This window comes from Rhea pennata, chromosome 8 (genome assembly GCF_028389875.1).
Source record: "Rhea pennata isolate bPtePen1 chromosome 8, bPtePen1.pri, whole genome shotgun sequence".
In the NCBI taxonomy this organism is placed as follows: Eukaryota; Metazoa; Chordata; class Aves; order Rheiformes; family Rheidae; genus Rhea; species Rhea pennata.
In genome coordinates, this window is record NC_084670.1 from 36,266,245 (window position 1) to 36,289,656 (window position 23,412).

Sequence of the window (23,412 nt, forward strand, 5' to 3'; positions counted from 1 at the left end):
CAGTAACAGATGTTATCTCCACAGTAATGAGCTCAGGAGCAACCGAATGTGGCACTAGCTACACTCTTGTGGAGGACCTCTTAGGAGTAAATTTTTCACTCTGAGTATGAGTGACTATTAGGCAGGCATGTTTAAAAGCAATTTCAGACTGGCATTTTTTGCACATAGATAGGGTTAATGAATGCTATGTCTGTCTTTCTGTGTCTTCCTCTCATATTTTCAGACATCAGCCTTTGCTCTTCCTTCAGGCTGCATAGGTTGTTACCAGCTTAAGAGCAAACCAAAGCAAGCAGGCTATTTGATGATCCCTAACTTTTGTCTAATTATCCTCCCCCATACTGTCCATATTGTCTAATGCTAAAGTGAATCTTGCCTAGAAGCAACTAGAAAATTTCCAAGCAAAAATTTAATTGGGAAAATTCCAGTTTGCTGGGTCATAAACATTTCACTTCGTATTTCCAGTTTGATAAACTTTCAGTGAATCCAAGGCAGGACTTCCGATAGGTTTTTCAGGTGCCTGGTGGCAGTGAGAGAGAGTCTTTGCTTTCATTCCCCTCAGCTGGGTGGACCCTGAGGCCTCTGGAACTGTGTCCTGGGATTTTGGAGCAGAACCTGCAAGGCATGGCTTTGAATGACCACAGATGGAGAAACATCTCCAGGTTTACAGCCCAGGAGAAGGAAGCTCTTCAGAAATGCTCTCCTCTCTGACTTGATGTCCATCAGAGAGGCTTGAAAGCTCCAACTTTACCTGGGCCTCACCTCCTGGCTCTGCAGAGGGAATGGAGGTGCAGTGCAAATTTAGAAAATAAATGAAATGTCCCAGGAACATAACTAGGCGACAGTGGGGATAATGAGACAGTGATGGACATTAGTTTAGGCTGTGTTAGTGGTAAGAAGTCTTCCCTTGTGCAAGGAGAGAAGGAAGCTTTTTCCCACTTACAGCAATGACCATAAGAAGGCCCCAAACTCCTACAGCAAATCCTGATGCTAACGAACGCTCTTTGGAGCTATAAAGTGCCTTTTTAGCTGAGCCTGTGCACAGGTGCCTCCTTGTAGACAACCCCAAAGCCATCAACCTAATTCTGCTTTGCAGATCCTATGCAGAGCTTCCCTACTGTGCTTGGTGAAAGAGGGACTATGCCATGAATGTATTGTAAAAAAGAAATACTAGAACAGAATTGGAGGAGAAAGGAGCAATTTTTTCTTAATGATAGAGATATCTTCTCATTAGGATGAAAACTGTATGAACACCGGTCAGCCAGCACCTATCGGACATTGCGAACCCCTCAGCGCTCATGGGGCTGCGTGCTGGCTGCGGTCAGCCAAAGATTCAAAGTGTTCATCTCTCCACGCCAGTTCTCTTAACAATTTTGCCTTCAACAAACCACACTTTTTATTAAACAAAATATAAGAAAAGGAAGGGGAAAAAAAAAAAACCCTCTTCTGTTACCAATAAGCTTATGGAAATGGAACAATTTAAATACCAGGTCAGGTTAATTTCAGTGGGCAGGGGAAGAAAAGCCTATTTTTCAGCCTATGCTGTAGTCCACTGTAGAAGTAAAATGCTTATTTTCACATAATGGTTCCTTCATACTGCATAAGAAATTCCACAGACATAAAGCACCTAATTTACTGGAGAGTTTAGTCCACAGCAGGAGGCGCTGAATAGCCATTCCTGTGAGAAAAAAAACAGAGAGAATCCATAGCCAAACCACCCATCTGAACCCTATGATGCATATAATTTAGAATTGTTATTAGACTCAAGTGAGGCGAGATTCTTAAATTATGTTCTTGGTCTTATTACTAATCCTACAGAATCAGTTTAGATGTATACATGAATATAAATGTATATATATTTCTATACCCAGTGTGTTTCTTGAGTTGGCCATTTATAATCTGATGGAATTATCTAAAACATTGATCTTGCGGAGTGTGATTTTCCCATTCCCAGTGAAATATACGCCTGGTCCGTGGCACAACCCATTTTCAGCAACAGACTTCTTACAGTATTTGGAAATAAACGTGAAATTACCCCATCACAAAAAACCAATACCAGCTAAAAAGGAAAATAAGCTTGTAAACATTATGTACTCTTTATCATTCCTTTTACAGTACAAGAGCTTTATAACTTATTTCTAGATCTTGTGTCTTACAGACCTAGACTCAAAGCTGTTCTAAATAGCAAGGAAGCCATGTCGCAGAGAGTTTATTTGTTATTTGCTATTATTTAATATTCCTAGGGATGAAGCACGCTCCAAAGACTCCCTGACTTCACAGTTTTTCTTCGGAGAATGTAGACCTGTAAAACTGAAAAATACTGCAGAGGCAGATGTTAAAAAAATTCTGGAGAGCCCAGGCAGGCTATGCAAGAGCCTGACTTGTCAGGCAGGTTTTCCCTGGACGTTTGCCCGTTTCATGCTGGCTTGCCCACCTAGTTTCTTGGCAGCCCTGGAAAGCCACTGACAAGTCTCAATTTCAGATTACTGTCTCATCCGTCAGTTGCGCGCTGACTGAAACCCCAGGAGCTCTGGCTGGGATGCCTGGCTAAGTAAGGGTGCTTTGGGGTTCCTGGCCGAACTCAATTCAGTAACGATTGAAATAAAAAGTTTAGTTTCTTAACAAAAGTTGGGTTCCTCCCCTATTAAAATAGATTGAAATTGGAACAAACTCATATTTTACTGTCCTCACTGAAACACAATTCTTGTTCCTCATGTATTGGTACTTGAAGTCAACCTTATTTGATTTAAATATAAATCAAAATTATTCTGATGAACGTATCCAAGAAAACAATCCTTTGTAAGTAGTCCACACCACAGAAAGAGAAACGACAGAACGAAACACATCCCAGGCTAGAGCTTCGTCCAGAATGAAGTATTTAATTGTATAGAAATGCAGAAAATCCATAAGTAAAATGCATTAAAGATTCTTTCTTGTACACATTGTCTTCAAATAAGGTCATTTCTTATATCCACAGCTATTTTATTTTATACTTACACGAAGAAAAAAAATCATTATTATGACACGGTAATGTCATCACCCAAAATACTGTGGTGCCGTCTTGCGGCAGCCTTTTTGATAGCATTGAGGTTATATGAAATATATGCTTCAAAACAGCATTGAAACAGTTAGATTTTGTTGTGATTAGAGTTTTGTGCTCTCTACATAACCTTCCAAATATGGCTAGTGTAATGGTCTTCTATTTATCTGTGTTTTATGGTTCCGTATTTAGAGTTCTCTCTATTTTAAATTATTAATATAAATTTCAAAAACATTTCAGTGGAAGCTGAACTTCAGTGTCTCAACACCATTAGAAAAATCAGTGTATGTTTGTAAGAACCGCAACTGTGTTGAGTCTTATTTCCCACTACTTCAATCACTACATCTGCAGGTTACATTTTAAACTGAAGCATCTGCTGATCTTTTGCGTATTTTAAATTTCAGCTCTTCTCTTCGGCCGCTGATATATTGATTGATAACAGGCATATCCCATCTTAACTCTTGTCTTTCTAAACTAAAAGGACAAAGTTTGTCTGCATCATAGATTGGTGAAAGCAAGACTATGCTAGGAGTCACTCTCAGCACATGTGCTGGAGTTTTGCAAACCGGAGTCTAGATGATTAGTATTGCACAGTGCATTTCAGGCAAAACATTGCTAAGGTCCTGTGCTAATGCACGTGCTTGCTTTTCCACCGGTACAACAGGGGCTCATAGTCCCCACCATAATCCACTACTGCTCTCCAAAGGTTCTTCTGCTCTTTTGTTCTAGCACATAAAATTCCAGTTTTAAAGCAATGAAGTTTGTCTGAGAATAGGTACAGTCCTTTAGAATACCTTCTAGGATCACACATTTCACATATTGGGCTTGTTCCAGATTATTTTTATTTTCCTTAGACTTGCTGATTTTACATTACTCAGTATTCACACAGAGCTAGTCTCCCAGCAACAAGTTATTTGTCTACATTTCCGTCAAAAGAGGACTATTTTGACTGTACAATGTATTGCGTATACACAGTGATGTTCTAGAGTTCCCATTTATCACTTTGAAGGTAGGACACACCTTTACGAATATAAATGTTACCAACCCCTTTTAATAAATTAGACTTTGTAAGTAATAGGAGATACACTGGTGAAAGTTGGACATACACACACACACATACATATATACATACATGTTATATATATAAACAGAATCGCGCCGCACAGAATGGTTGCGGTTGGAAGGGACCTCTGGAGATCAGCTAGTCCAACCCCCCTGCTCAAGCAGGGTCACACCAGGCACGTTGCCCTGCACCCCATCCAGACAGCTTCAAGGGTAGAGACTACGCAACGTCTCTGGGCAATCTGCTCCAGTGTGCTGATGCCCTCACAATAAACAAGTCTTTCCTTATGTTCAGATGGAGCCAAAGCTCTCGTGACTGAATCAGGCCCAGGGAAGCAGGCAGCATACAACTAAAACAAAACATCACGGAGCTGGAGTCAGTCTTCAGAAGCTCACACTAGTTGGCACCAAGGAACGTTCCAATTTCCTTCTTCATTTCCTAAAAAGGAAAGAATACAGGGCAACTAGGTGTGCTGAAACCATCACAATGTCTTTTTAGCCCCTCTGGCTTTAGAGGCACCCCCACGTGTCCCAAGCAGAGGAAGAGAGGGAGCCTGGATCAGCAGTGCTTGCAAAAAGTGTGCTGAGGAGAGACATCCTCTTTGTCAGGTGTGCGAGACGGGATGGAGACAAGCAGGGCTTAGGAGAAGGGACCTCCTCTTCTCAAGGCAAACTGCAGAGGCACAACCAATTTTGCCTCCTGGCTCTTGAACGTGAAGCCGGAATTTCTGGCCTATCTAGCACCAGCCGAGGCAGAAATCTCCCTTTGTGCGCAATTCAAGACGCTCGCACGTGCTAGTCTAGAAGAGTTATGGTGGCGGCACTAAAGAAAAATCTCTTCCCAGCTCCTTACCATGCTTGCCTGCCGGCAAGGGGAGGAAGGGGTAGTGACAAACGGAGACCAGGGCCCTTCTTTCACAGCCCCCTCCCCAAGGAGAGGCCCGACAGAAAAGCTGTTCACAACTTCCAGGGTGAACTGCTTTGAAAGGGCTGTGTGCGTGCAATCCCTTGTCTTCCGGCTCGGTCTTAGCCCTGCTGAAACTGCCAACAGCCATGCCAAACGCAACAACGGCTTTGCAGCATGCACCAAGTTCTCCCAGGCAGAGATGAACCACTCCGATATTACACGGACTACTATGCGGTAAAGAGACGAAGATTGAGATGAAGACACGATACCCACACTGTACCCGTGCAGGAGTGGTGTAACAGCGATCGGAAGTGCCGTGAGAAATACTACCTCTATTAACTGAGTCTTGTCGTCGTCTTGTCGATGCCGGTAAATACACTGGCTGAGCATAACATGTAGTTTTTCCCGGTGAAAGATGCTGAACTTCTTTGTTATCCCAGCAGCAGCACTCAGCAGTTGCTGAAGGAGGAAGGGAGACAAGACAAGTGCAAGAGCGCATGAGCTCTTTCAAACAGGCTCTGGGTATCGTCAGTAACTAAACCAGGACAGTCTAACACAACTCGCATCCTGCTTTCTTTTTCTGCAAAATACAATACGAGTGAGACTTCAAGAACAAAACTACAGATTGCACTGGATTTTGGGGGGAAAGAAATGGGTGAATTGGTCCTACCTCCGAGGGAAAAAGCAAGCCTTAGGCTGTGTTACAAGCCTAGCATTGTGTTACTTCCCAGTCTATCCCATGAACGATCCTAACGGCAAAGCAACTTCTTCCAGAACAGCAGCAACTGCTGTGGCCCAGTGCACAGTAAGGGGTAGAGGCTGCCGCAGCAAAGTCACGACTGCATTTGATTAGATCGTACTGCTGCAGTACGAGGCACTGTTTGGGAGAGAGGCCACAGGTCTCCTGGAAATGCTGCGGACAGCTGCAAACAGGAGCCTCCCCAGCTCCTTCTCTTGACCCAGGAGCTGCCTACATGTGTACAGCCGTGCTGGCAGAACAGCTCAAGTGTCTGAAGCAGATCAGGAAGCAAAGGCAGAGCGGTCAGCTCCAACCTACCCTTAAACAGACGTGAGTCTCATTCTCCTCGCTGGATGGGAATTTCCTCCTCTTCTCTGCTACGCTGACTGACGGTGATGCGTTGCTTCTGCGTTTTCTGCTTGATACAGCTGCACAGGGACATCAGAAAGCGCAAACCAAAACATTACCGATGCAGTCCTTCCTTCAATTCTAGCATCGTCACCTGACGTGGAGTACCAGGAGAGGGACCAAGGGCACTGAAGTAGCCCTGTGCTGTCCCACTACATAGGCACCTTGAGAAAGAAGGGGGAGCAAGGGAAGGGGGTCATTTGGCCTTTTGATTTTAAAAGAAGAGGAACGGATTACAGAATGTCATTCACAGAATAGTCAGCTGCAGGATTTTATGCACAGCTCAGACTTCAGGCAGAACGCTTTACCACAAAGGAAGCTTATCTCAGCAGGACAGGTTGCTTACTGTCTTACTGCAGGAACTAATGTAGAGGAGAAGCTGAAGAGCCACTGCATGCAAGCTCTTCTTCAACGGTGGGAAGAGTTAAAGAGGCAGTCTTAAGGGAATACTTGCTGGAGAAGGGGAAATGCTCCTTAAGCACTTACTGCTCGTATGCTTGCAGATTCAGTTCACTTGCTTTACAACCAACCTTGTGCTTATGCCTTCCAGGATAAGACACCAATGTTGGCATTCACTGAACATTGCCCAAAACTCATGGATGAAACCAGTGACGGAATTCCCAGTCCTGCCAGCAGGATAAGGAGCTGTCACACAATGTCATACCCTGGGCCTTAGCGGGGAGAAAGCCCTTGTTCCCTGCTGTCCTTCTCATGGGAAAAGCAGAGGGCAGGGAAGAAACAATGGTCTTGTCTTCAGATAGCTGTTACTCTTGCTCCCCTCTTTTTGCCACTTGAGTTGGCAGGTCTAATCCTTTGAACTGGAAATCACAGGGCGAGACACTGCTCTCTGTCTGGGCGCAGGGGAGGCAGGTCGGAAGGAAAGGAAGAGGAAAAGGAAGCAAAAGCATCATGGGAAAGAGGGAGTTTGCAGTGAGAACAGGGAGGGTAGCAATGGCATTAGCAGCTTATGCAGGAAAGGCAAAAAAAAAAAATGCCACTTGCCACTTGGGAAGGGTGTATGGGAAGGTAGAGGCCCCGCTGGCAATGTCTCCTCTGCTTGCTCCTCTGCTGGCAATCGAGGCTCCGGTGGAGATGCTGCAGGCTGTACGCCGTGTTCCTGACAAGCTGCAGTCAGCCAGAAGGTGTTTTAGACAGCAGTACTCAAAGCACACTAAAGCATGCAAGCCTTCTAAAAGTTATTGCTCGACAATCTGTTGCCCAGACAAATGCCAAATGGCTGCTCCCATAACAGTAAGCAAAGCCCTCCTTGTAAACGCTCCTCACCTGCTTTCCTTTTGGAGGCAGCAGGTTGAGCAGCTTGATTTAAAAGCAAGTCCTCAAAGAACTTTCTGCCTTCTTCCTCGTCCGGCAACTGGACATGGAAAACTTCTCCATAAGCCTCAGAAAATAAATCTCGGACCTTAGGTGGGAGGAGGAAAGACATTGCAGATATAAGGCTACAGAAATTCAGGTTCACCTCCAAGAACATGAGTGCCTTTTCGGAACAGGCTGGCTAATGATTTGAGTACAAGAGAAGCTACAGCAAGTCAGCTACTTGGCCTTCAAGTAGGCCTAGATTTTTCATAGGCCTCCGTGGCATCCTAAAACATCATCTTTGAAGGACTCTTTGGCCTGCATGAAATAAGAATGATCATTTCTGTTGAGGCATGGAAAGTCTAAATTAATTGCCGCTGTTAACAGTGTAACAGCCGCCTTTGGAAACGGCAGGCTGTCGCAAGAAATCATTTTAGAAAGCATGTTTTTTACCCTTTACAATGCAAGCACTGCGTACGCTTGACTAAGCAGGTCAATAACTGTGTGGAAGTCACGGGGATTATTGTCCAGGAGGGAATTCAGGCATCTGTCTGAGAAGGCCATAGGGGTGGAGAAGGCTGGGTCAAAGGGAAGCTCTTGACTTCAAAAGTCTGGTAGACAAACATGTTCAGTAGTGATTACTGCCTAAGCAAATTTCCAAAGATTCAGGCAGGCTGCCCTGGTAACATCAGGATCCCTCTGCTCTGGGCAGCGCAGTAGCCAGGTGCTTACTGGAGAGGCAAGTTCCACCGAGACAGAAAAAAGCAGGAAAAGCAGCAATCGAAATACCTCTTGGGCGAGCTCTGCGTGACGTACATCTGACGTTGCAAGCAACAAAACTGGAGCATATGCTGGAATGTTCTCCAATAACGTTGTAAACGTAGCTCTCAGTGTGACGCCAGCAGCCTCCCACCATACGTGGATACGAGGCACATAAAGGATGCTTGGCGCTGTCCTCTGGGCTTCTCGGATCAACTAATGCAAATGGGAGTTTGCATAAGAATTCTGAACCACACAGAATAAGCTGCTAAGAAGCAACACCGTTATCAGTCAACACATGCTACAAAATACCAGTGCCTGATGGGAAAAGGTCGGAAGAAAGCCACAAGACTAGAAAGAGACCTGATTTCCAAGCTGCTTAGACGTAAGGTGACTCCTTACAGCCCAGTCCACGTGGCAGTGCATCTACCCCATGAACAGAGCGGCAAGCATCCTTTCTGGGCTTGAATACCTTTGGGCACCTGATCAGGTGACCAGCACTCAGGCAGTTGCTGTTCCAGGATGGAACGCACCAGCAGTATATCCGGGCACTAGTTAGGCACTGCGGCTCGGTGGCCACGGATGCCAGTGTCACGTAACCCAGAAGGAGATGTTGCCTTTCTGTGACTGATGAGCCCCCAGCCACGGAACACGTCTATTCTCCCTTGCACGGCTCTCAAGTGCTTCTACTAAGGGTTAACCTGTGAAAATACAGCGATGCCAAACAACAGAGTCGGCTCCCTGCCCAAGAGGCAAAAGGAATAGAACGGCACTCAGCCTGTATGTTGCATTCTACTCTCACCTTGAGCTAAACACAACTAACTCTAGCTCAGTTTCTCCAGGTAAACAAAAGACACAGGTGCACAAGTATAAAGCGTTCTGGGAGTCCTTGCCTTTACGACATAGACTGCAGTGCTACCGGCTCAGTATTAGCTGCATTTTGTAACTGTACCCAGCTAGAAGAGTACTCCTGTTAATGCAAGAGAGAAGAGATACCTGTGCACATCTTTCTTCAGGCGACGTGCTACTAACAAAGAGAGCCGGCAGGTCCAGCGTGTAAGCTGCAAACTCCTCCAGCGCGTGTATTACTGCAGGAGCCAGGTGAGAACTTTGCCCGCATCCGGGCTCTCCCGCTATTAAGAACCTTGGCCTGTAACACGTGGGCTGGCAGTAAGCATCTCTAGAACAACAAGAAGAAAGCAAGCACTCTGAAAACAATCAGTAAAGACACAGCTGTTCAGTCCCTCCTCCTTTTTCCTTGCTTTTTGCTTTTTCCTCCTCAAATACTCTCCACACTACAGGAGGTGAGAAACTGCTCTGTGATCAGGAAGGACATGGAACTGCAAGACATTTTTTTAATTCAGTTATTCTCATTGAGGCACCCCTTCCCCCATGGGCTGTTAGTGATTCTTGCTTTATTCTTACGAAACACGCCTGTCAGAAGCATTTGGGTCTACCCCCCTCCCAGTTCCACAGCCGAGACCGCCGGCAAGGACGCAGCAAGCCAAAGAACTGCAATCCAAAGCACACAGACATTTACCTGTTCAAGTGAAGGAACGTTTCCTTTTGAGGACTGGCCGTTTGATGAAACAGCTCCTCTGCAAAACCTGAAGGTGACGCCTCATGACTATACATGCAGCCGTTTCCTAAGATAGGATTTGCACCGTCTGAAAGACAAGAGAGGTTTGTTAACTGTCCAGAAGAGCCCACACCTGCCTCCCTTGCACTCCTACAGCTTTGAAATGAGTGCTGAAAGCCAGGGTCTTGTCTTCCTTCATTGGGCGGGCACACACTGAACGCTAGACACCTAAAGCCCCCAACAAGGTCACTTCTTTCTGGAGCCGGAGCCCACAGTAAGCGAGTGGCAACTAAGGGAACGGGGCGGCAGCAAACGCCCATTTGTCCGAGGACTGCAGAGCTGGCATATAGAGACCAGGGTGTCTTCTAAATGCAGCCTCTCAAAGGTCACTCGAGGAGGAGGTAGCGGAAGGTGGACAACTCAGGCGGCATGTTTCTGCCAACCCCCTCGCCTCTCCACCTGCCTTTCCTCAGTGCTTTTCTGCCTCTCTTTTACCCAGAGGAAAGAATCTAGCAGCTCTCCTTAGTTCCACTAGTTCATAGTAGCGGTAGGACAGCCTCAAGCAATCAGCATAGAACCAGTCAGCGACCTCCACTGATCAAAGCATGGAGCGCTTCAGAAGCTGCAGTACAAGCTAGGCAGCACTCTGTTCCAGATATTCCTGAGGTAAAGGCATGCATAGGCAAACAAGAAGTTTCTACCGTTTGAGACCAATCCCACCATGACTGAAAGATTGGTTTCTGCTGCCTGCACCAGCTGGAAGTGTTTGCTGTGGCAGAATTTGAAGGCAGTGATGTTACTGTTCTACCTGGCTGCTGGTCCTTCTTTAGTGCGAGCGCTGCCTGGGGAAACACTCTCTGTAACGCTTTTAGGAGTCTCTCCAGAGTCCTCTGAAGCAGTGGCTTACAAACGGCTGACAGCGGTTGCGCGGGCGAAGCCACAGCCCTCTGCGAAGCTGGTGCAATCTTCCGCAGAGCCTCCGCAAAATCTCTTGCTGCTACTTCAATGGCAGCGATGTCTATCTGCAGCTTCTGTCGACTCGTGTATATCCGTGGGTAGTGTCGGCGCAAAGCACAGAGGGCAGCTTCAGCACAGAGAGACTGAATGTCGGCTCCACAGTATCCTAATGAGCAAGACAAGAATGCAGTGTCATGTCAGTCTCAGGCAGCACAAAGAAGTCAGGGACATGGCTGCCAAAGGGCAGCTTGTCAAGTCTCTGTCTGCGGCCCAAACAGGAACTGTTCAGCGGGTGATTTGAAAAGAGTTACCGCTCTGCAGAGCAGTTCCTTTATGGGGTTTGCAGCTGGATATCCTGTGCTTAGGAAGCCCCTGTGAGAGCAAACTTTTTGCTGCTGAGGAAGATGCCCCCCAAACCCTTTGGTGTTCTGAGAGACAAAACAAGGCAAGTGGACAGGAACCTGCCACCGTGGTAGCAACCAAGTCCTGCCAGCCGGCTCAGGGGCAAATTCTGTGGCAAGGCACAGGGGCTTGCTTACTGCCTGGTACAAGCTTGGACTCTTTCAGCATGCAGTCACGTGCAGGTGCTCAATGCATTTTTGATCTTACCAACACATTTTTCAGCCAGCTCCTCAAGAATTGCATCCAGCGGCTTAGGGCTCCAGGCTCTCGTGTGAATCTTGAGAATCTCTTTTCGAGCCTACATACAAAACGATGGCGTTTTGCTTTACGTTCGTCTCTCAGGGAAAAACAAACAAACAACCCCACAAACACTCTCCCGTTCATATAACTGCCAGTTTTACACTGCTAGAAAGGCAGGAACTTTAGAGTTCTCTTAACGCACTGCCTGCTCTCCCAAGTTCAGTGATTCTCAGTTTGCCACGTTCAGCTCTTTGTGAGGAGCAGGAAGCAAACGAAAGGCATTTCCGGCATCTATAAAGAGGCGAGTCTCCACAGGTATGAGACTGAACGCTCTTGGGGGAAAAAAGGTAGTCTAAAGCTTAGGTGGAAAGAGATTCCTCAGAGAAGATTCTCAAATCCTCAGAGAAGACCCTCTCCAATTCATCAAAACTTCATGGTGACAGACTCATCAGTTAATCAAGTCTGCCATTCTCACAGGTTGTTCTGCAAAGTAGTGCCAGCGCTCTCTTTCAAGTTGCTACAAGTCCTACCAAGAGGAACGAAAACTGTGGCTCAAAGCGCTAGCCCAGAAAATGTCAGGCTTTGCCTGTGTTTCACCTCCGATCTTTGCCAGAGATGCACTCAAGTGTTCCCTGCTACAAGGACTAATCACAGGAGGGATTTTGAGATGACTTCTACAGGAGCGAATCATACGATAACTCTGTTTCATGCTACCCTCTCTGCTGCTCATGAGAGCAGACAAACACGTGGGCACCATTTCTTCCCTTCTTCCCTGCTCTGTGGTACTGCGTGGGTGCACGGTTGTCTTGCAAAGAAAGACTTGGCCACATTAGCAGGAGGGTGACTAAAAGGGGTCTTACCTCTTTATTGGGCAAGGCGAAAAGGAACTCTCTGTCAAAACGACCCGGCCTCCGCAAAGCAGGGTCTAGGGAGTCGAGTCTGTTGGTGGCTCCAATGACCACAATCTCTCCTCTGCTCTCTAAGCCATCCATAAGCGCCAGAAGCGTTGTGAAAAGAGAACTAACAAAAGAACAAGGGTTGATTCACTGGTTTGGGAAGTGCTGCTCCATTCGGCATGACTTTCTCCAGTGGCCACTCCAAAGGATAAGCTCTTCTGGATGAGATGTTGGTTAGTGGAAGGACTCACGTCAAGACAAACAAACAGCACACAGGGTAACCAGAGACCTTGTGCTGACACCCAGCTTAGCACGTGCTTTTCAGCTCCGGTGTGTAAAATCACCTGAGGCTGAGCATCATGGTGCTCTAAGATTTCAGCATGAATTAGTGTGTCATGTAAAGGCACCAGGCTGGTCTTCTTTTTGCAGAAATCAAACAGATTGCGTGTAAATGCAGAAGAAAAGAAAGAGAAAAGAAGAAAGAAAAGTGCCATACCTATGAATTTGATCCTGGTGACTGGACCGCACAGGGGCAAGACCATCTATCTCATCAAAGAAAATAATTGAAGGCCGCATCTTGTAGGCCTGGAAGGAAAGTGCAGACACTGCAACTGTGGCCTAGGTAGAACACAGCACTACTCAAAGGGGACAGGCATGAAAAAACACTGTGGCTGCAAAGTCACCAGCCCTGGACTTTCAGAGCACCATCAGGGACCTCTGCTCTCTGAGACAAAGGGGTAAGTGGCACAAGTAACAGAAGCCAGCAGCCTGCGCCAAGCAGCTGTGACTGCTCCTGGGAACAGATGGCTCCAGGAATTTGCACAGCTGCTGGGCAACCAGAGAGCAGAGTCAGGCCTTCAGTAACTCAATTACAGGCTCTGGAGGCAAGCCGCCAGTGCAATGATTCAATGACCATGTGCTGGGGTTTTTTTTTTTGTTTGTTTGTTTGTTTTTGTTTTTTGGGGGGTGGGGTGAGGGTGGCTTTTTTTTGTTTTGTGTGTGTGTCTGTGTAGTATGGCAGGGGAGCAGGAGGAGGAGGGAATCTTTGATCTAGTGAATTCTCCTGCTTATTGATATGTCTTTGCCAGCACACCTGCAAGATTCCAAGCCGCTGATCCAAAGCAGGATGACACTGAGAAAGGAAACACTAACATTCCCACTTCAATGGGAGAAACCAACCAAATACGCAGAAGACCAAGTTCTCTAGGAAGACATCCAGCACAGAACTACTCCAGCACCGCTCTGACACAACAGAGTGCACATTTCCACCTTACCTGCTCAAATAATAAACGGAGCTGGCACTCAGATTCTCCCACCCATTCACTCAGGCAGTCAGCACCTTTCCTCATGAAGAAGGAAATTCTCCTGTCGCCTTGGCTGCATTCGTTAGCAAGTGCCCGAGCTACCAGGGTCTTTCCAGTCCCTGGTGGGCCATAGAATAGACAGCCTCTGTAACGAAAAATGAAAATATAAATAAATAAATAATGAAAAAGGAGAGAGTTGCATGGCTCTGACCAAAACACCAAAAAGTGCCTACTACAAGCCCCACCCCTAAAGCAAACAAGCCTTTCCTCCTAACTAAAACACTTCCAGTACTTCCAGGAGTAGCAGCAGGCAGAGCTCAAGTGGCAGAAAAGTCAAAACAGGTGCAAGCTCTCACAAGAGGCAAGACTTGACACTAACAGCCTTCTCTTAGCCATTAAATCAATGAACACTACCCCTCCTCCCAAAGAGAAGAACACATTCATGTTAAAAAGAATGCACCCCAACAGTAAGCTCTCTGTGAGTGATTGCATCTCACAGCACAGAACCAATATAACTATGTAAGAAGCAGACTATTTTTATTTTAGTCTAAGCATCACAGGCGCAGCAACGTTTCAGTTGGAAGTCCTAAGGCTTACAGGACTGATTCTCATTGTAAGAGAGCAGCCACCAAGCCTTTAACTATGGCAAGGCATTGCCTGCAGTTGGAGTCTGCCTAATACAGTCCGGATTTGTTCCATTTTTAAGACATCACTTCTTAACACCCCTGCAAAATCTCAGCAGGGGTGACCACAACTTTTCAAGCACCCAGCTGTACGGACACCTCGGGTTCCTATTCTCCTGAGCACGGCGGCGTTAGCTTGTGCACTTCTAATGCGCCTTCTGTTACCTTGGGGGTTGCAGTTTGAATCTCTCAAAGAACTCTGGATAAAGTAACGGGAAAATGACTATCTCTTTCAAAGCTGAAATGTGGTCAGAGAGACCCCCCACGCCATCAAACCGCACCTGAAGAGAAATTCAACAGAACACAGTTCGTAGGTTAGAGAAAGCTGCCCCCGAGGAAAGGCTTCATCAGAAATTGTCATCTGCCAGCAGAAAGGAGATGCTGAGGACAGCTTTGAAGTTCCTTCAGAGAAAACTGTGACCCGAGGCAGCCATAGACAGCCCAGCACGCAAAGATTTCATCAGCCCTGGAAAAGTCCCCACCAAAGCCATAAGTGACAAATACTTACTGAGCCATCTATTTGCACTGGAGCGACTGGATCAGCCACATCTGTTCCAGTTTTCTTTGGATCCTTGCCATTTCTCTCAAATCCCTTTCCCCCAGAGTTCTGGGGAAGACACCTGGTGTGAATGAAGGAGAAAGGGAAAGGCGCCTTCTGAATGAACATGCAGCTGGAGGGATTCTGGTTTCTTTCATGTTGGCAAGGGAGGGCAGGAGCACTTACAAACTTGCATAAACTTCCCAGAAAGTAAAATAGTCATGGGAATTGATTTGTCTTCAATAGCCAAGAGTAAAGAAAGACGGGTGGGCCTGTGTGGCATTAGACTAGCTGAGTGATCATTTTTACATCCCTAAGTGCTCAGACCCAGCAATAGCCGTCATTCTCCGTGCTCTAGCTGCTCACAGAATCCAAGGAGCCTTTGTCAGCAATAAGGCCATGAACACTTGGTTGGGAAGCTTCCTTGTTTCGGAACGCTTCCAGGCAGAACTAGTGATCTCAGTTCCAAGGGGAAAGACGTGTCTGGAGTTGAGTGACTGAAAAACCCCCACCACAGTGCTTCTAACAAGTCTGATTTATTTTCATATGGCTTGCCAGAGCAGTGCAAAGTCACCATAGTCTAGGAGTGCCCCCCTTATGCCCCCTGCTTTCCTCTGCACTTAATGTTCAAAGCTGCTGCCCAAAGCAGCCGCACAAGGAATGGCCAGCATGACTGGCCAGCACACCTGCCTTTGCTTCCCGTAGACTTCTGCCCCCTGCCATAGGCAGACCACGCAGCGTCACGCAGAGCTTGGAAAGCAAATGCAGAGCTTTCAGCAGGCTGGACCGCCTGCGTCAAGCAGCCTGCCGACGGAAAAGACTGTCTAGACATAAGTTCTCAGTCTTCTTTAAAATCAGTGCAGACTACACAACGGGTAGCATTCAAAACTGGATACAAATACAGACGATTTAATGCCCTACGGACCATGGGAATACGGAGCGTCATAGCCAGCGCTGTCTTTACAATCACAATTGCTCCCAACATCTTCATTTACACTAAGCAGAACACAGCTGTGTGGAATTTCCCATAGGAACAAGAACTCACCTCCACTTGTATGTTGAATGAAATGAAGCTACTTTGAATCGTGTGCCAGAAGCAACTAAAAATACATGAACATTTATCCACAGACTCTCCCTCTAAGTAAGTTGCCTACATGCGTCAAGAAAATCATTTCTGTACTTCACAATGAAATCGTCTAGTGACGGTTTCTGGAAGGGGATTCTGGCTTCAAGTGCAGAACACAAGGGTTACATGCTCTAGGTGACCTGCTGAGCGGGGAGGTTGGACTAGATGATCTCTGGAGGGCCCTTCCAACATTACTGATTCTGTGATTCTATGATTTCAGCTGCAGAATCTCAGCCACTCCCTCCAGAATCGTCTCATCACTGGCCCCCAAAGCATGCCTTCCTGAAAACTGCTGGCTAGTGGAAGTCTCTCTAAGGCTGAGGATCACCTCTCCCAAAGAAAAAAATCTTGCCGCCTCTACACTGAGGTCGGACTGGCACGGTTACAAGGGTTACGGTTGTTCCATTACTCGGTGCTGGGAGTGACACCACTGCCGATAAACAAGAGCTGTCACTAGCTGTACGCCCACCAACCTGTTTGGTCTTTTGCCGACAGGGCTTTGTGACCGAGCACATGTAGACGTAGCTCCTTGTGTGGGAGAAGAAGACGGCCCTGAACAAAATGTCTTAGCTTCTCCCAACTCCGCTGAAAGCAAAACATTTACAAGAATATTGCACATCACATGCTTTTCAGGTACAGCTGGTTCGTCAACAAGGCAGGAAGTGGGATGGGTTTCACCATCTTGAACTCCAGACCAGAGGAAAGTTCTCAGTGTTTTTTACCAAGGCACAGGGCAAGTGAACTAAATGCACACCTGCTTCTGAAGGAGAACTGAAAGTCAGAACAGAGCACAAAAAGCAAGCGGGCTCTGCTACTATGCTTTTGAGGACACACAGGTCATTTGTTTTACTTCTGCGTGGACATCTTTCTTTTAAACTTGGGAAGTTCAGCTACAGAAAGAGCAAAGCTTATTCTGTGAAACCTTGATAAGAGCAGAGCAGTGAAACCCCAAGAAGGTACTGCAAGCTGTAAACAACAAGTAGAGGAAGAAACTGAGTTCTAACCAGGCATCTACGAAAAACCGTGGGGGTTTTTACTTGCAGAATGAAGGCAAGGAATTGAAATAACCGTGGTGCGCAGGTGTATAGATTTTTGTTCACAAAATTATGCCCCACCTATACACAAGAAACTGGCCCTTCAGAGAGGCTCTGTGAATATCGCACTTTGCAGTGCAGCTTGATCCTGCACCACGGTTTTGCTTGGGTGAAGGTTATGCTGCTTCCGAGTATCCTCGCCACTTTCGCCTTCTGGGTGTTCACCCCCTTTGGACAACCCTGTACTTCCAGAACCTAGATAACATTTCTTATTTGTGTGCACACATCTACACTGTCATTCAAGAACTGATATCCCCCTTAAATGCAGAAAATCAGCCCTGCAGAGACACTGTGCCTATAACCTACATTCCAGTGGCTCTCGAGAGCATATGACGGTTTGCCTTGGTCGAAGGCTACGCTGCTTCGGAGGGTCTTTGCAAACTGCCTCCTTTTGGTTTTCATTTTCTTCTGATGACCCTGCAATTACAGTACCTAAGATATCATTCCTGGTGCCTATACGGTATCCTTCAAGAACTTCTGTCCCCTCTATGCACAAGAAATCAGCCCTGCAGAGAAACTGTGCCCATAACCTACATTCCAGTGGCTCTCGATAGCATATGCCAGTTTGCCTTGGTCGAAGGCTACGCTGCTTCAGAGGGTCTTTGCCATCTGCCTCTTCTTGATTTTCACCTTCTTCTGTTGACCCTGTAATTACAGTACCTAAGATATCATTCCTGGTGCCTATATGGTATCCTTCAAGAACGTCTCTCCCCTCTATGCACAAGAAATCAGCCCTGCAGAGAAACTGTGCCCATAACCTACATTCCAGTGGCTCTCGATAGCATATGGCAGTTTGCCTTCGTCGAAGGCTATACTGCTTTGGAGGGTCGTTGCCATCTGCCGCCTTTCGGTTTTCATCTTCTTCTGTTGACCCTGTAATTACAGTATCTAAGATATCATTCCTGGTGCCTATACAGTTTCCTTCAAGAACTTCTGTCCCACCACTTCTTGCCACCAGCCTCCATGAGCGTAACAAGGGGCCACATTCTGCTGTCACCTTGCTTAGCAACGAGGCAGCTACCATGAGAAGAGCTATTTCAGAAAGTTCCCTCTCAGTATTGCAAGGTAGTGCTTCCGGGACATTTTTGGAATGTCCTGACAGCAGCAAGACTTCATCTGCTTCTGTGGTTTCAGATCTTGCCTCTGCCATAGCTCTGCCACGGGCAATAACAGGGAAGTTCCCCAACGAGAAAAAAAGGAGTCTGATGCCTACAGAGAAAGTTTATGCCAGGAGCTTCTGTTTAGGAACTGGAAATTCTTCTGTGAAAGATGGTCGGAATGCCAAACATGGAGCATCCCTACCTAGCAAGCTCTTACTAATACCCTCTCACATTAATAGCTGGATGCCAGGTAAGGAATGGACGTGGCCTCTTCAATGGCCAGCTTACCCACTCCGAGTAATTTCATTCTATTCCTTGGCTAGCATTGCCTTTTCCTTGTCTGAACCAAAACAGTAGTTCTGCTTTCTGAATGACGGAGATAAAAATTGCATGGGGCACACAGGCAGAGCACAAGGAAAACAGGGAAAGGAGTCTGGGGTCTCTACCAGCCCCCCTCCCTCACCCTCTAGCACTCTCCTCTTTCATCAGAGATGGAGGAATGTCTTGCCCTTAGAATCCCAGAGTTTTCACTTTGCCCATGAAAGAATTGCCTCATACTCTCACCTCCCAGTCAACGCACGCTTTTCAGCAGCTTTCTACAAGCAACTGCCTTCTCCTGAAAACCTTCAAGTGTCCTCTGGCTCATCCAATGCAAAGTTACTAAGGCCCTTCATGACTTATCCTCGTTCCTCATCCCATTTCCCACTGCATACGACAGCCCCCGATTCCAAACGGGCCCTCACAACAGCTTCCATCAGCTACCTGCGCAACACACAAACGCAGAAGCGCTACATTCGGCCGATCTCTGTACTCGGCAGGAGCTTTTCCTACACATCCAGTGGTCTACCTTGCTTCCTGAAAATTCCCGTGATGCTGCTCAAAGGCCATGAACCCTGATGAACAGGTTAGTGCTGACATCATCCCTGCTTACCACTCGGAGTCAGACTCTCCCTTTCTTTGCGTTCCCCGCCTGTCTAGAGCCAGCTGCTGACTTCTGCCCTGCCTTAGCTCGTAAGCATTTGGGGAAAGGACCCGTTCTCTTTGCTGACCATCTGCACAGAGTTCACAAGGGCAGGGAGGCCCATGTGGAGGCCATGCCTATGGCTTGCAAGCTCTGCGGCAATAGGGAATTATGAAGAGCAGAACAAGAGGCAGTAGTTCAGCTCGTTTCCCTTTTAGGTGAGGCTCTGGGCTGCAACACGGGGGAGAAAACGGAAAGCCAGAACTAACCGACAATTTCTGCCTCGGGTTCTTGAGTTTCTTCCTGTTGCTTTCCTTGGCAGTACGTATCCAGATTTTCCTGATCAAAAGGAACAAGAACAATCAGTCCCAATTGTGCTGCAGCTTGGTGCCTACCTAGTAACTTCATCCAAATGAGGCATATACACAAAAGAGTAGAGTCAGATACAGTTCTTCTACTTCACAAATAGCAAGGAAGGATCCGTGGAGTACAACCACTGAGTGTTCCTTAGTTTCACAGGAGGTGCGGACTGTGTCAGCTTGCCCTTTTGCAGGCAAAAACATACCAGAAAGTGGGATGAGAAACGGAAAGTCTTTCAACAGAAGAACTGTAAATGTGTATTTAGTTCGGGGCTCCCTTGCCTCTCCGTGTTCAGTATTATTCATGGCCCAGGAAATGTTGAGATGTTTCTCAAATGTTTTTGTTTCTCAAAAAATGAAATGCCTAGCGGGCAACGGGAGACCAGAAGAATTCCATTTAGCAAATCAAAGCTGAGGGAGAGGAAACACGGTTGCTGGCTCTAATCCTAACAGAAGTTACTGTAGTGGCAGAGGACCACAGGCTAAGCTCACGGGCAATGCTGGCCCAGGAACAGACACACCTGAAGTAGCCAACAGGAAAGTTATCATTAGAGAGCAATAATGCAAGTGCTTTTAGACAGCAGTAGGCTTTGGAAGAAGTTATTTCAGCTAAGTTAAAACTGCCACGGCATCATTTTGCTGAGTGAAATACGTTACTTACACAGAAAGGGTAAGATAAGTGCAGCTGTACTCCTTCTGCAATGGGAGAAGCCTGGAAGCATGTCGAGTCCATCATCTTCTCCATGCACACAGAACAGCAAAGGGAAGCAGGCACGAGAAAGTGTTTGAAACAATACATATAATCAGCATGACATTCTAGTACAAAATGATGGAGTCAAATGGACACTTAGCCTTGGAACGTCACCAAACCACCTCTTGCTCTGTCTCACGACCTCCCCTCGCCTTCTCCTGCTCAGGGCACAGCAGCCCCTCCAGAGCAGAGCGGTGGCCAGAGCAGCCCCCAAGACCTGGGCTCAACTCAGGCTCGCTGGGAAATCTGGGGAGAGGCCAGAGGTGCCTGCAGAGAGGGGAGTCGTACCTGTGCCAGTGTCCTGTACCCTATCTCCGTGCAGGTCCCTTCAGTCCCTCCATAGCCTTGGTATCTCCTCTCTACTGGTTCTCCTGTGTCCTTTCTGTCCCTACATATACCCCTTCTCTCCCATCCCCTCTATCCTTCCATGCGCCTTCTCTCCCACCGTATCCTTTGTATCTCCTGTCCCCTACATCCTCCCATGTCCCTGCTGTCACTCCATCTCTTGTCTATCTTCAGTACACTCCATCCTCCCGTGTCCCTTCTGTCTTAACTCTTCCTCTGTGACCCCTCTTTTCCCCCTTCTCCTCCCTTGCCCCCAGCAAACTAGGGTTGCTCACTGGGCAGCTGCCCCCTCCTGGACGCCTGGGTCCCTGGGAGCAGTCCAGCTGCCCAGAGCTGACGGGGGAGTTTGGGGTGTCCCCACACCCTTTCCCCATTCCCCAGGACTGCAACCCTGTGGGGCCTTGCCCTACTGCCTGGACCTCCACACTGACACACACCCTGTCCCGGCCTCCGACCCCTGCCCAGTCCCCGACCCGGTCCGTAATCTGGGCCCGAATCTGGATACACTCCCAATCTCTGACCTGGATTTGGACTCTGGACCAGTCCTCGACCTGGCCCCCAACCCAGACCAGGACCCCAGACCGGTCCCCGACCCAGACCTGGTTTCCAGACCAGTCCCTTACTCAGCTCCCAACCTGGACCCAGACTCTACACCAGTCCCCAGCCTGGACCCTTACCTTGGACCGTTCCACGACCTGGACCAGGTCCCCTGCCTCGTGCCCGATCCAGACCCGGATCCATACCCTCACTCGGCCCCCAACCTGGCCCTTGATCCAAACCCCGATCACAGCCCCATCCCCGACCTGGTCACAGTCCTGTATCCCCACCTGGACCCCAACTGAAATCTCGTCTGCACTCCAATCTCCGACCAGGACCCGGCCCCAGCCCCGGCCCGGCCCCGGCCCCGGCCCCATCCCAAGCGCCACCCCGGCCCCAGCCCCGGCCCCGGCCCCAGCCCCGGCCCCGGCTCGCCCCATCCCCGGCCCCAGCCGCTGCCGCCGGCCCATGACCCATCCCCGGCCCCACCCCGGCCCCAGCCGCTGCCGCCAGCGCCCTCCCGCTACCGACCCGGGACCCCGCTGCTGGCCCCGGCCCGAGCCCCGCGAGCAGCCGCGAGCAGCCCCTGCCCGTGGCAGGCGCCGCCCGGACACCTCCGCTCCTCCCAAGCCGCGCTGCCTCTGGGCCCTCCGACGGCTCCGTGTCCGTCGCCTGCCGCTCTCGCCACCTGCGTCCCCCGACGACAGGCCTCCTCCTCGCTCGCCGGCTCCCTCGGACGACGCCGGTAGGGACACAGCTGCCTCGGACGACGCTGCCGTTACAGACACAGCTGCGTGCTCTGAAAACACCGTTACGGACACAGCTGCCTGCTCGAAACCGCCGTAACGGACACAGCTGCCTGCTCGAAACCGCCGTTGCCACGACATCCGGGTTCTGCGACGCCGCCGTTGCCATGACATCCGTGTTCTGCGAGGCCGCCCTTGCCGGGACACCTGGGCCCCTCGGAGGCCTGGCCTCGGCCCCCTCCTGGGCAGCGCGGGCAGAGCACAGGGCACATCACACGCTGCCAAGCAGCTGCCGCTGCCGCTCCCGGGGCTGCAGCCCAAGGCAGACGGCAGGGCCGATGCTGCGGCGCGGGGCAGGGCAGATCCCACGGCAGGATCCCAAGGCAGATTCTGCGGCAGGGGCCAGGGCAGGATCCTGCAGCACATCCTGGCGCAGTAGCCCAGGCATCATCCCACTGCAGTTCCCAGAGCACATCCCAGGGCAGGGTCCTGGGGCAGATGCCCAGGGCAGCATCCTGCTGCATGTCCCAGAGCACATCCCAGGGCACGATCCCGCTGCAGTTCCCAGGGCACATCCCAGGGCACGATCCCGCTGTAGCAGCCTGGGGCAGGTTCCCACAGCTCCTCCTGCTGGAGTGACTCCCACGGCCCCATACCTGAGGAAGCGTACGCTCCCCCACCTGGAAACATGGGCCCCTTCCTTGCTCCCTCCTGTGCAAAGCGCTGCACACAGCGCTGCCTCTCTTAGCTGCACTCGCCCAGGGACCCTGGCCTCCAGGGCCCCTTAACTGCAGGCACCCAGGCACCCAGACCACATTCCCCCCACAGATCCAGACATCCGCTGCCCCCAGGGAACCAGGTGTCTGGGGACCCCGCGTCAGAGGCCAGTACCCTCTCACCAGGTTTGTTTAGATAGTCCACACACGGAGAGTGCAACGCTTAATAGCAAAATGTGCAATCGCAACATTTACTTCTCTGAAGAGGTCTGATATTACATGGGGTTCTTGATTCAGCAAAGCGAGGCAGCAATATACGGAGACCACACTACAAAACCTGGGGCTATGTGCGGTGTAAATGAGTGCATAGGGTGGCTGGGACCCACAGGATGGGAAGTCACAATCTCCTCTTTTCAAACAGTTAATGCTGCCCAATACTTCCGTTCCCAGCTCCGTACTGCTTTTTTCTTCAGCCGATCCTACAGAGGTCTTGCTAGGACCCTGGCTCCAGGAACGCGTGCGCTCCAAAACCCCCACCGTCCTCCAACAGCTCGCAATTCCGTGTTATCAGAAGGTGCCGGCTTATTTTGTAGCTCTGTTAATACAGATTCTGGCGCAGACTCCCATCCTCCTAGCCATCGGCTACCTAAAAATAAAGGACCTCTTTGTGCAATTTTTGCCAGGCAACAGTGGCACTAGGTCTAAGACCTTGGGGTGGGCCATTAAAAGTGTATTGGATTCTACCCCAAGTCGAAGCAAAATTGCGGTTGTCCTGCTCTTGTATTGCGATTGGAAAGAGCATAGCTTTTCTATCTAACACGCCCATCCACGGAAAAACACGTTCATTTATTG

At 48.8% G+C, this 23,412-nt stretch overlaps 1 protein-coding gene across 1 annotated transcript; it reads right to left on the minus strand.

Annotated features, from left to right (window-relative positions):
• Positions 1–4,496: 4,496 nt before the first annotated feature.
• LOC134143727 (ATPase family AAA domain-containing protein 2-like) lies at positions 4,497–17,882 on the minus strand. The gene is made up of 16 exons (XM_062582018.1): positions 17,808–17,882; positions 14,796–14,894; positions 14,453–14,568; positions 13,575–13,749; positions 12,797–12,885; positions 12,265–12,424; positions 11,372–11,462; positions 10,614–10,928; positions 9,767–9,893; positions 9,223–9,406; positions 8,257–8,442; positions 7,438–7,573; positions 7,156–7,278; positions 6,064–6,173; positions 5,337–5,465; positions 4,497–4,538 (listed from the first exon to the last, which is right to left on the minus strand). Exons 1-16 carry the CDS (start codon positions 17,880–17,882, stop codon positions 4,497–4,499), a joined length of 2,157 nt encoding a protein of 718 aa, XP_062438002.1.
• Positions 17,883–23,412: the final 5,530 nt, after the last annotated feature.